At 39.2% G+C, this 14593-nt stretch overlaps 1 protein-coding gene across 1 annotated transcript in view; it reads right to left on the reverse strand.

Moving 5' to 3' along the window:
- The window catches only part of LOC135110048 (glutamate receptor ionotropic, delta-2-like), a 153508-nt gene that overhangs the window by 73374 nt on the left and 65541 nt on the right, over positions 1-14593 (reverse strand). Inside the window, exon 5 of the mRNA XM_064022022.1 lies at positions 13112-13277. Within this exon, the coding sequence (XP_063878092.1) occupies positions 13112-13277 (166 nt within the window). The remainder of the gene's footprint in view (positions 1-13111; positions 13278-14593) is intronic.

Raw genomic sequence — 14593 nt, forward strand, 5'->3', positions numbered from 1 at the left:
TTATTACTTGTCTTTCTGTATATACCTTCTGAACTTTCATTTTCTGGTTAATATACTTATAAATTAGATTCTTAGATGAATCACTTTGCCGTATTCCATCAATTACTTTCGTCATAGCTTTACTTATAGGCGTTACATCCTTACTTACCATGTTTCTTACTAATCTACTTGAACATGTTCTAGATATTTGAACCAAACCTTTCACGAAAGCCAACGGGTTGTCATTAAATTGTGATCTTTCTTGCTACTCAGTACAGAAAAAAACTTATGTTGCCTGTATACAGTTAATTCTTTTAAAGGAGGATAACCAGATTCCACATAACAAACGTTATTGTAAGTTTATTTCCTAACACTGAGTAGTTTTTTCAATCACTAGTTATAAAGCTTTACCAGTGGCTTCAAGTCCGCGCCTACTCACGACTCACATTCATTAATCAGTGACGACATTAGTGCTGCGTCAAAAATTCGCTTTTTTTTTAACATAAATAAAACATCATTATTTTTATTTACAAAGGAGACGGATTTCCAGGCATGAGAGTTAGTTTATTATTGACGACATTATACATTATAGCTAAAAGAAAATCACTACTTTATGGTCCAATGCAAAAGGAACTATAAAAAAAAAAAAAAAAAAAAAAGATATATATATATATATATATATATATATATATATATATATATATATATATATATATATATATATATATATATATATATATATATATATATATATATATATATATATATATATATATATATATATATATATATATATATATATATATATATATATATATATATATATATATATATATATATATATATATATATATATATATATATATATATATATATATATATATATATATATATATATATATTAAGGGTGTATATGTGCAGGAGTCTTTCTCTAATACATATCTCCTTGAATGTGATAGCTAGTTGAGCATTTATTATTTTTCTTAAGATATTTTCCTTATATCTTATGATTGTCTTATATTCTTTTTCAATTGGCTGTACCAATTGTACCAGAGGAGAACCCATTGCCTGGCCGTACTGCCAGGTAGACGGCGTGGCAATGGGTTCTCCTCTCGGTGTACTCTTGGCAAACTTCTTCATGGGTTGCATCGAGGAGGAAGTTTTCAAGATAGTAAAAAAGCCGGATATATATTGCCGTTATATTGACGACATTTTCATCAAGACAAAGGACGCAGCCGAAGCAGAGCATCTTAGACTTCACCTCCAAGAAACATCTGGGCTAACATTTACAATGGAAAACAGCAAAGATGGAGCCATGCCCTTTCTCGACGTCCTAGTGCAACAAGAAGAAGGAAGATTTACCACCAGCGTCTACACAAAACCAACGAATCCTGGACTCTGCTTGAACGGACGAAGTGAGTGTCCCACGAGGTACAAGGATTCCACTATCTCAGCCTACATCAGAAGAGCGCTTACACACTGCAGCACGTGAAAACAGGTCCACCAAGAAATACAGCGCTCAACTCAAGTCCTCATAAACAAAAATTTCAGTGAAAAGGACATCAACCGCCTAGTAAAGAAAATTGTCGACAGCTCGCATAACAAGAAGCAACAAGAGGATAAGAAAGGGAACATCAACATCTTCTATAAAGCAACTTTCTCTACCGCCTACGAAGAAGATGAGAGGGCCATCACGCAGATTGTGAAGAGGAACATTAAGCCTTCCAACCCTGACAAACAAATTAAACTGATAATTTATTACAACACCAAGAAAACCAGCCATCTTCTTCTAAAAAATAACCCCTCAAAAGAGAAAGAGAGCCTTCCGAAGTCACATGTCATATATAGGTTTACGTGTAACCAAGGAAACTGTGAAGTCCTTTCCTCCACCTACGAGTATGTTGGCATGACGACAACAAGACTCTCCCAACGACTAACTTTCCACCTCGCAACAGGAGCACCCAAGAAACATCTGAAGGAGAAGCATAACATAAACATCACAAGAGGAATGCTAGTAGATAAAACGGAGATCCTAACTACATGCCCAGACACCAGGCGTCTCCCCATCTTAGAAGCACTATATATAAAAGAGACAAACCCTACATTAAATCAACAATCCGAAGACCTACAAGCATTACCAAGCGCGCGAAGACCCAACTTGGATAGCAACCCAGCACAGCCCACGACAGCCGTCAGCCAATCAGAGACCAGGACGCGCAGCGGGGTGACAAGCCTACCGGTATAAAATAATACACCCCCGCAATCAGCTTGAGCCATTCTCTCCGACACCCTCAACACGGATAGACCTTCGCTACTGAAGAAGGGTCAAGGACCCGAAATCGCGATCTAGCGAAAATGACTAGCTTCGGCGAAGTCATACAGCCAATTAAAAAAGAATAGGACAAAAAAGGAATAAGACAATCTTAAGATATAAGGAAAATATCTTAAGAAAAATAATAAATGCTCAACTAGCTGTCACATTCAATGTTATATATATATATATATATATATATATATATATATATATATATATATATATATATATATATATATATATATATATATATATATATATATATATATATATATATATAGAGTGAAAAATATGACACATTAAAAATAATGTGCTTTAGACAGGCTACAATTATCCTGAAAATAAATCTTACATGCTAAGACAATAAAACTGGAACATGTGAAAATAATAGAATGGAAGCGGTTAATAAATCTGCAAAAAAAAAAAAATAATAATGATAAGTAAAAACCGTATTGAAGAGAAAAAGAAAAAAGCACTGTGCACAAGTAATCTAATCTGGTTAAACTTACCCTACCTCTAGTAGAAAAAAAAATAAAAAAATCATCACAAATGTAAACCCATGTAAAACGTAAAACTACATAATTAAGAAAGAGAAACTAAATAAATTGTATAATTAAGAACATACAAATCCAAGGCCATTGCACATATGAAAACAGATAAAACACATTGAAATTCCAGAACGTAAAACGATAAGACACATAACAATGAAATTCCAGAATGTAAAACTACCGGTGGTGGGGCAATGATCTGCAGTATTTGTTCATATAAGGATCATGAGTAAACAGTTAGAATTCGGCAGATAACTCTACAAACCGCCTCATCTGTGAGCCTACCAGAAAACAAACCCTTTATATCAGAAAAATGGGATGTGTCTCGTATGTGCTGTGTGAGAGTACAATGTTGTGTGTCGTGTCTCGGTTTGCATTTCGCCGCACACACCCACTCTTCTAACGGAAGGCGGCCACGTCCCCTCCTGCTCCACCTGCCAACGCCAGCGAGTGGTTTAAGACGCGGGTTCGTGTAAATGCAACCCGGTGGATTCCATTTATGGTGTGCTTTTCTCTATATACAGGATGTAGAGAAAGGGTGTGGATTGATCTGTCTGTAGATCACACGCCTCGATGACCGAGTATTACCGTGTTTTTTTTTTCTCTCTTTTTTTTTCTTAACTAGAATCCCTAAGGTGATATCATCAGTGAATTAAGTCAGTGATGTAGGATTTTTATGTTGTATCTGGTTGCCGAGGCTAATCTCAAGGTAAACATCGGGAGAACGTCAAGGTCTTCAGATTTTAGAGTAAAATTTATTTATGTATTTATTTATTTTGCGAGACAATGTAATGGGGGATAGCCAGACTCATTATAACATATTTCATTGCAGGTTGTCATTGTAACATTCAGAAGACTTTTAATGCACCAGCTGTATACCTTGGCGACAGGTTTCAAGTCTCCACTCAATTAGGACCCACAACAGTAAAGAATTGCAGGCATCAGTGCTGCATCAAGGACACGTCCACCACAAACCCTTCCAATTGAGTTGATGCCTTATCCTCTGGCGTGCTGCCTATTAGAAAATAAATAAATAGATAAATAAAAATAAAAATGTGTTGGTTTGGTTGACTTTCATCCCATGCTTATCATAAAATTGTTTAACTATCAAAAGTTTCTGTTGCATCCTTGGTCTTGTGGTGGGAAACAGGACTGTGTCATCCACCGTAACGAAGATGTGCAGCCAAAACATCGACACAGTTCTCCTTCACTTTCTTTATAAAGTCATTCACGTACAGAATGAACAACATGCAGAAAGTGAGGAGCCTTAACGTATACCAATTGTAGTTGCGAGCACTGCCGTACCCAACACAGTCTCAGTCACTTGATACATCGCCGCCACGACCGCCAACATTATCGAACCACACCTTAATCTTCGAAGAATTCTAATTAACTGCACTCTAGACACCAGGTCATAAGCTTGGGAGAAGTCTATAAATATTACATTCATTTTTTTTTTTCTGGCATAATATGTGAGGAGGCGAAGCGTCAGAATATGTCCAAGGTAACCCCTGCCCTGTTGAGCTCTGTCCTCCTCTCGGTATAGCACGAACCACCGCCCCAGGCGGCAGCACAGCACCGTGTCGTACAGTTTGGCTAGACTGTTGATAACACTTATCCCCATATAATTTGGTTCGTTCCTATCACCACGCTCGAATACTGAAAAAAAAATAAATAAATAAAAAAAAAAACTCTAATATATGCATCAGGGTAGCTACCGGATATGAAATACTGTTAAAAATGTTATAAGAATCTGGTGCTGTGGCAGTAGTTTAAATACGCCCTGGGAAACACCATCAGGGTTTTACTAGGAGGAGGCAGTAGACACCTGCCGAAACGATAATTACTCCCAGTGAGGTCTAAAGCACTGTTCAGGGGGTGCTGTGACCTCACTGAACGTTTCCCTTTGTGTCTCACAACACAAGGGGGCAGTCACAGCCTACCCTCTAAAGACAACCCTCTTCCTCCACACAAAACTACAAGCACCTAATAACACACATCCCCATCTGGGGAGGGGACCATAAATGTCCCCAGGTCGGACTGCCTTTCTGTCAACAACCCTAAGTGTCTGGACACCCTCCTCAACTTTTTCTTCATTAACATCTGCAACATTCGCAGTCTAAGATCTAATTTTCAATCTGTAGAACACCACCTCTCCTCTTCTAAACCTCATATTCTTTTCCTCACAGAAACTCAGGTATCTGAGGCAACTGACAGTAGCCCCTTTTCTGTTCCCTCCTACATTCTCTATCCTCATTTCCGATCCAAAGCTGGATGTTGCGTTTATGTGCGCAATGACTTAACTTGCTCTCGTGCCCGCGCTCTTGAATCTTCCAAGATATTCACCATCTGGCTACGACTACAGAGTCACTGTTAAACTAAATTTATATGTGCTGTATACCTCTCACCTAACTCCTCTGACTATAAGAAATTCTTTGACTACTTAACTTCCAAAGTGGAGCACATTCTGACCCTCTTCCCTTTTGTAGAGATCTCCATTCTTGGAGATTTCAATGTTCACCACCAGCTTTGGCTTTCCTCTCCCTTCACTGACCATCCTGGTGAAATAGCCTTTAACTTTGCTATCCTCCAAGACCTAGAGCAATTGGTGCAACACCCTACTCGTATTCCTGACTGTCTTGGAGATACGCCCAACATTCTTGATCTTTTCATGACTTCTTATCCTTCTGCTTATGCTGTCACACTTTCTTCTCCGTTGGGCTCCTCCGATCACAATCTCATATCTGTATCTTGTCCTATTGCTCCATTCCTTCCTCAGGATCTCCCTAAGCGAAGGTGCCTCTGGCATTTTGCCTCTGCTAGTTGGGGGAACCTGAGGAGGTATTTTGCTGATTATCCTTGGAATAACTACTGCTTCCGTGTCTTTGTGTGCTGAACGCATAACAGAGGTGATAGTGTCTGGCATGGAGGCGTACATTCCTCACTCTTTTTCTCGACCTAAACCTTTTAAACCTTGGTTTAACACAGCTTGTTCTCATGCTATACATGATAGAGAGGTGGCCCACAAAAGGTACATAAGCCTTCCATCACCAGAAACTCATGTACTTTATATTTCTGCCTGAAACCATGCCAAGTCTGTTCTCCAACTAGCCAAACACTCCTTCATTAATAGAACGTTTCAAAATCTTTAAATATCTAACTCCCCTCGTGACTTCTGGCATCTAGCCAAAAATATCTCCAATAACCTTGCTTCTTCTTCTTTCCCTCCTTTATTTCAGCCATGGAGCCACTGATGGAGCTACTGCTATCACATCTATTTCTAAACCTGAACTCTTCGGTCAAACCTTTGCTAAAAACTCTGCCTTGGACGATTCTGGGCTTGTTCCTCCCTCTCCTCCATCCTCTAACTACTTCATGCTACCTATTAAAATTCTTCGCAATGATGTTTTCCATGCCCTTACTGGCCTAAACCCTCGGAAGGCTTATGGACCTCATGGGGTCCCTCCTATTGTTCTCCGAAACTGTGCCTCCGTGTTGGCACCTTGCCTAGTCAAACTCTTTCAGCTCTGTCTGTCAACATCTACCTTTCCTTCTTGCTGGAAGTTTGCCTACATTCAGCCTCTTCTTAAAAAGGATGACCGTTCTGATCCCTCAAACTACCGTCCTATTGCTTTAATTTCCTGCCTATTTAAAGTTTTTGAAGCTATCCTAAACAGGAAGATTCTTAAACATCTATCACTTCAACACCTTCTATATGATCGCCAGTATGAGTTTCGTCAAGGCTGCTCTACTGGTGATCTTCTGGCTTTCCTTACTGAGTCTTGGTCATCTTCTTTTAGAGATTTTGGTGAAACTTTTGCTGTTGTCTTGGACATATCAAAAGCTTTTGATATAGTCTGGCACAAAGCTTTTATTTCCAAACTACCCTCCTATGGCTTCTATTCTTCTCTCTGTAACTTCATCTTAAGTTTCCTTTCTGACCGTTCTATTGCTGCTGTGGTAGACGGTAACTGTTCTTCTCCTAAATTTATTAACAGTGGTGTTTTTCAGAGTTCTCTCCAGTCACCCACTCTCTTCTTATTATTCATGAATGATCTTTTAAACCAAACTTCTTGTCCTATCCCCTCCTACGCTGATGATACTACCCTGCACTTTTCTACGTCCATTTATAGACGTCCAACAATTCAGGAAGTAAACATTTCACGCAGGGAAACCACAGAACGCTTGAATTCTGATTGGGGCAGAGCAAACTTGGTATTGTTCAATTCCTTAAAAACTCAATTTCTCCATTTATGAACTCGACACAACCTTCCAGACAACTATCCCCTTTTCTTCAATGACACTCAACTGTCCCCCTCTTCTACACTGAAAATCCTTGGTCTGTCCTTTACTTATAACCTGAACAGGCAACTTCACATTTCATCTCATCAGCTTCTATGAAGTTAGGCGTTCTGAGTCGTGTCCGCCAGTTTTTCTTAACCTCGCCTCCCTCCCCCACCTCCTGCTAACTCTGTACAAGGGCCTTATCCGTCCATGTATGGAGTATGCTTCACATGTCTGCTCTTCTAGACAGGGTGGAATCAAAACCTTTTCGTCTCATCAACTCCTCTCCTCTAACTGACTGTTTTCAGCCTCTCTCTCATCGCCACAGTGTTGCATCTCTAGCTGTCTTCTACCGCTGTTTTCATGGTAACTGGTCTTCTGATCTTGCTAACAGCATGCCTCCTCTCCTCCCGCGGCCCCGCTGCACAAGACTTTCTTCTTTTTCTCACCCCTATTCTGTCCACCTCTCTAACGCAAGAGTTAACCAGTATTCTCAATCATTCATCCCTTTCTCTGGTAAACTCTGGAACTCCCTGCCTGCTTCTGTATTTCCACCTATCTATGACTTGAATTCCTTTAAGAGGGAGGTTTGAAGACACTTATCCTTCAATTTTTGACTACCGCTTTGGACCCTTTTATGGGACTAGCATTTCAGTGGGCATTTTTTTTTTATTGGACTTTTGTTGCCCTTGGCCAGTGTCCCTCCTACATAAAAAAAAAAAAATCATTTCCTGATTTGATTTCATCGGTTTATGACTTCATCTGCTGATATGGGATCGGCTAGGATAGGGAGGCTTACATGTGCGTCAACAGAACTAAGACTGAAATAATTACTTATGGGTGGATTCATCACTCAAAAAATTAATTAATTAATAAATAAATGAATAAATAAATAAATAAATAAAATAAATAAATAAACGAAATCGGTATTTGATGGGGTGGCAAGAGATTTATCATTATTTTGCAGTGGTCCTTTCCAGTTAATAGCCTGCCATATACGTCTATCGTCGTGGTCTTGCATCATCCCACCTTGCCAATTTGGTGTCTTCCGTGTCTTGTGTCGTCACATTATGACTCGCTCTCGCGCAGTCGTATAGGGTTTCCGATATGTTATCAGCAAAAGTGTTAATTGACATCATTTACATTCATCGAGTTATCACTCTCGGGCACACTGCTTGTAAACGTCATCGGGTTAATGACACCAAACCTGACAGGTCCACGCACCAGTCTGCAGCGGTGCTGCTGTTCCACAGGTGATCCGTAAGCTCCTAGCATGCAAGTTCATTGATTAACTCATCCAAAGAGATCTTAGGTAACCGTAAATCTAAGGAAATCGGAAGTAGGTGGGTCGTCTGGTGGACATTAAATGAACTTATGTTTTGTAAGATATCACACGACCCTAAAAGCATACATCTATCTCAGAAATCCAAGAATCCGTCTTCCTATGTGTCTTTCCTCCAAAGAAGTAATTTTTGTTAGTTTTTAAGTTATTAACAACAATTAGGTACTGTTTATGCACAAAGTAGATAAAATTTAAGCATTATCTTTCGGATTCTTTACATCAATAGGATTGGCTGGATAAAAGAAATACGACACTCTAGTACTTCAACGCGGCTTAACAGGTCATGAACATTAACACCAAAACTAGCATTAAGTCCCCTATAATCAAAATTTTGTGACATAACTCATTATCAGACACTTTTTCCTGGAGGGCAGCGAAAGAGTAATTAGAGTAATAATATTAATAATAGAGTAATAATAGTAGTAATAGAGTCACTTGGGGGAATGTAACAAAATTCAAATTGGGGTGCACATTTCAAATGTATCCACACCTGATCTTCTGTACTGTTGTCAACACATATCAACACTAGCGTTTCTCTGCAATGCACTGAGTTTGTCTTCGCATTCCTAATTCTACATAACCGGGTAAACTTACATAAATATGTTTTAATTTCATCAAAACTTATTATGTCATAATTTAGAAACAGATTCTTCACCTTGGGTTTTTTTAGTTTAGTTCTCACTCCATTACCATTCTATGAGATGAATTTCAAACTATACTGATGTGGTCGGTCAAAAAATGCTGGCGATTCCACTTATCGATCACTACACCGCCCTTGTACAACTGACGTTTGCATTTAAATAGATATTGCAGCCAACATTTTATGTTTCTTCCTTCTCCGTTTTCTCAGCTTCTCTGTCTTTAATTCTTCTCTTACACTCAGGTGTACGTCCTTTTTTTTATAAATATTTTCTTATACGCTTCATCGCCTGACCTGAGGTGTTTCGCTACGTCCAGCACATCATCGCGATCTTCCTAGGACACGGTGACGAGGATGGGGCGTCTCCGTCTGTTCTGTTCTGCGTCACCTCTCCTGTCTAATCATCACATTGACTACACTCGGCAGGTTGCTCGTACTGTCGACCATATCACTATTTTTTTTTTTTTCTTCTTCATCGTTTGTTGCGCTGTCCAGGCTTTCGTTGTCGTCAGGTACTCCAATGACGACCAAATTACATTCTCTCTCCTTCCGATCGATGTTCTAGGTAACGTTGCTGCTTTGCTATAATATCTGCCTGCTTGTTTACTTAGGACTGCAGTTCTTCCATTTTTTTTTTTATGGCACTCTCAGGAGATGTTATTGCCTGCTTCAACTCAGCCACTTCTGTCATCAATGTTGTCAGTCGAGCCAGGATCGTCTGTGTGGAGTCACCAACCTGCTCTGGCGATGCTAGTATTATGTCAACTAGTCTTTGTTTATGCGTGTCAACAGGCCACATTGCCTTTTTTTAAGGTCACCCAGTGTTTTGGACATATTTGTTGATGAGGTATGACGGTGTCAGTGGGCTTAGAACTGTGTGTGACGAGTGGTGGTTCAAGTGGTTGGCAATACTGTACCGAAGTGGCTAGTACGCATGCGCCAATTCAAAAAAAAAAAAAAAAAAACGGGTCGAGGGAGGGGTTAGCCCAGGTGTCAAGATTTTGACAGGCTAACTATAGCTAGTCCAGTATCCCTCAAAAACTTTAAGAAAACAGACGTCTTCTTACATTGCTTATGATGAACAGGCGTAGCTTTAGGAGTCCCGCAGATCAATGATTCAAAGAAAATTTAGGATTAGTTTTATAGCAGGAGCCCTGCGTTGTTTACACCACCACCGCCACACACACACACACACACACACATCTTCATGTTAGCGTGGGATTTAACGGCGGCTGACAATAAATGACCCGTCGCTCGAGCAAAGGTACACGTACATCTGGCAGTGCTCGACCACCAGCCCTTTCACCATCAAAGACTCTGAATCACCATAACCACCATTTATATATATATATATATATATATATATATATATATATATATATATATATATATATATATATATATATATATATATATATATATATATATATATATATATATATATATACATATATATATATGTGTATGGTCTTGGATTGGTTGATTTTCATGTCATATTCTACACAAAAATCTTGAAGCAATGATATTTTTTTTCAGCATGTTACGTCTCGTAGTTGAAAGTAAGGCTGTGTCATTCATGAGTACAAGAATGTGAAGCTACTGTAACAAACCATCAAGCTCACAGCCACCTTTTATGATGCTAATCAGCTCGTCCAAAAAAAAAAAAAAAAACAATAATAATAATGATAAATAAATAAAATAATCAATAAGCCTGAAGTAGGTGATCCTTGTCTTGCTTCCATCGGTAAATAGTAGTGCAGCTGTACCAAACAAGCTCTCTGTATGGGCGTAAATGGCAACTAGCGGACATAACATAGCTGATACACAATCTAAGGGTAGTAAAACACGGAGCAGCTTATATCTAGGAATCATGCCATATGCTTGCGAAAAATCAATGCATGTTACATATAACTTACGTTTCTTTCTCCTTGACATGTCAAGCAGTAGCCTTAATGTCACGATGCGTTCTATACAGCCCCTGCTCTCCTGACTGCCTGCCTGCTCCCTATGAGGTCTTAACCGCTGCTTCAAGAAAAGTATGTGTACACGTTTGAGTTGTAGTCGTCACTGTTGAGTTCTGCGTAAGGGTGATAAAAAATACTTTCATAGAACTGTTTGTGTTCATCATCGGAGGATCGACATTTAGGTTTGTTATCACTGCTATAATCATATTTCCAACTTATTGTTCCCCATAGCTTTAAATCATCTTTATTTTCAAGCAATGTCTCCCACCTTTCTGAGGCAGGTTCTCTGTATAATACCTGAGGTTTCTGTTTGCTTCTAAACGCGCAATCATTCAAGTTTTCCGAAGCAGCTTTGATCATCTGCTCGACTTGGTTTGTTTCGATGGGCAGATCTACTCGTACGGACTGTAACTCACTCCGAAGCATTTCTTCATCTATTGCTTTCCAGTGCATAGATTTCTTGATGTTTTTACTTATGCCAAAATCATATGTAGTTACAGTATGATCATCTAAATAACTAGCACGGGTAGACAAGTTCACCATATCTACGATTGACAAAGTCATGGACATAGCAATGGGCGCATGATCGAAGAGTAAACACTCCCTATGAAGCACTGAAAACTCTGTCACCCTGTTCAGCACAGAATGACTCAAAACAAAAATGTCTAATTCAGAAACCACTACCTTTCTTATAGGTTTTGTCACTCAAGAAATGCTTGGCACCAACCTTTACATTATTCAACATCACTATTTTTGCTTCCTGACAATTTTTTTTTACAAAAACAAAGCATTTTCACTTGACACTCGTACGTCATCAGGTACTGATTCATAACTTAAGTATGCTTCACAGACTCGCTGATCACGATGCCAAACTTAACATTCAGATCACGAATTATACAAACTTCACTGCACCCAATTGTCTTGATCTTTTCCTGTATTGCAGGAAACGAATCATGTGAGTAATATTCTGACTCGGGTGGAGGTGCAAAGTAAAACCCAAACAAGCACTTCGATGCACAACGAAAATGAACCCAGATTTGGTCCTCTTTATTCAGGTCTAAGTATATTACCAAGTTACCAAGTAACTCTTTACCAGTAACACTGTTCCCTTTCTCTCGTGGAGCCTCTCACTGCACTTTTATGGGATACATAGGAAGGAAAGAAGACTGATAGTGATGTCTTCACTTCATTCAAACTAACTATGCCATAATTTGATAACATTTCCTGCATCTTCCTTTTATCTAGTTTGGTTTTTGCGCCATTTATGTTCTAGGACAAAATATTAATGTATCTTACACACTGTGGCTCTCTTAGAAAAAATACTGCTTCCACACATCGATCACAACATTGTCTCTGTATAACTTCCTTTCTCGAGTGTCCAGCCGAATCCTACATCCAGAATTTTCAGGACGCCCCTTTTCCCTCTTCTCTGCAAGCCCCAAATCTTGTTGTTGATGTTGCCATCGGGTAAGGCAACAGCTAGTTTCATTTCAGTTATCTCTTTGACAAGGTCTTGAAACTTGCTTCTCAGCTCGCCCAGTGTTCTTTCATTTGGGTATAGCGTTGCAAGGATGCTTTCCATTAGATCCTTCTTTGTAAACCGAACTAGCTGGCCTCGTTGCATCCTTCTCAAATCAGAAATTGATTTTGCCATGGCAAGTCACCAGGTACTTGAAAGAGAATCCACCGATACCAATTAGCGGAGCTGGGAACGGCATGTCTTCCCACCTTGGTGTCTCCGCGCGCACACACACACACACACACACACACACACACACACACACACACACACACACACACACACACACCAAAGAAAAAAAAAATCGAAAAAACGCGGCCCTGTCTGACCACCCGCTGTGTAGCCTAGTTTCGGATGTAAACAGCACAGAGGTCATCGAACGAACTGACACGACTCCACTACACAGCATAACAGAGAGAGAGAGAGAGAGAGAGAGAGAGAGAGAGAGAGAGAGAGAGAGAGAGAGAGAGAGAGAGAGAGAGAGAGAGAGAGAGAGAGAGAGAGAGAGATTTAATACATACGTGAAATTTAGTTTTTCGGAAAGTGAGATGATGAGCCGAGCATCCACAGAATCCTTGAGAGTGACTGTACTTCCTGGGAGGTTAGTGTCTAAGGTAAAGTCCACATATGGAAAGTGCGACACTGACACGATCTTCATCTTGTGACCTTTGAAATCTTGCAGATTATCTGGATAAATAAAAGAAGACAACACTGATTACAACATATGATTTTGTAGCTTTAAGTCTGAAAAAAAGAATAGCTAATAAATACAAAAATATCCATAATGTAGCATGAACGTAGTAAAACGATAACTAGAATGATAACAATGATCATACCATACCATACCATAACTTCCAAAGTGGAGCATTAACTTCCAAAGTGGAGCACATTCTGACCCTCTTCCCTTCTGCAGAGATCTCCATTCTTGAAGATTTCAATGTTCACCACCAGCTTTGGCTTTCCTCTCCCTTCACTGACCATCCTGGTGAACTAGCCTACAACTTTGCTATCCTCCATGACCTAGAGGAATTGGTGCAACACCCTACTCGTATTCCTGACCGTCTTGGAGATACGCCCAACATTCTTGACCTTTTCCTGACCTCTAATCCTTCTGCTTATGCTGTCACCCTTTGTTCTCCGTTGGGCTCCTCCGATCACAATCTCATATCTTTATCTTGTCCTATCACTCCAATCCCTCCTCAGGATCCCCCTAAGGCAGGGGTGTCAAACTCATTTATCCCAAGGGGCCAGATTTCACCTTCACATTCAATGTGCGGGCCAGATAATCACGTATGACCATAATAATATTAATAATAATAATAATAATAATAATAATAATAATAATAATAGGTAATTATATAATAATAATAATAATAATAATAATAATAATAATAGGTAATATTATAATAATAATAATAATAATAATAATAATAATAATAATAATAATAATAATAATATATTCTACCTTCACTCGCGTTTGCACACACGTAACCAAAAGATAAACCAGTAAAGAAAAGGAAGCATCATTTACCTTAATTCCTGGTCGTGCTGCTCCCAGAAACTTGGCACCTCTTGGTCTGTACAAGTTCGTCTATGTTTGGCGCCAGAGACTGAGCAATGGCTACTTTCAGTGTTGAGTTGAGGTGTTCATTAGTGAGCCGAGACCTGAGTCCAGACTAGTTCAAGTTCATCAGTGAGAAGAGTTGCTCACAGACATAGGTACTGCCGAACATTGACATAATCTTTGATGCCAAACATTTGATTCGAGGATATCTTGGCCCAACATATTGATAGAATGTACCAATATCAACACTTGAGAACTTTTCCTTCAACGCAGAATCGCACTGAAGATCAATTAGTTCTAACTGAATATCCTCTGGTGTCTCATCAGGATTTGCAGCGAAAGGATTTCGAAAGATCGAGAAATCACTCTCAAGGTTCTTTAAGTCTGCAAATCTTTCTCCAAATTCGTTCAGTAACTTGGAAATCATGTTGCAGTACTT

This window comes from Scylla paramamosain, chromosome 19 (assembly GCF_035594125.1).
Source record: "Scylla paramamosain isolate STU-SP2022 chromosome 19, ASM3559412v1, whole genome shotgun sequence".
In the NCBI taxonomy this organism is placed as follows: Eukaryota; Metazoa; Arthropoda; class Malacostraca; order Decapoda; family Portunidae; genus Scylla; species Scylla paramamosain.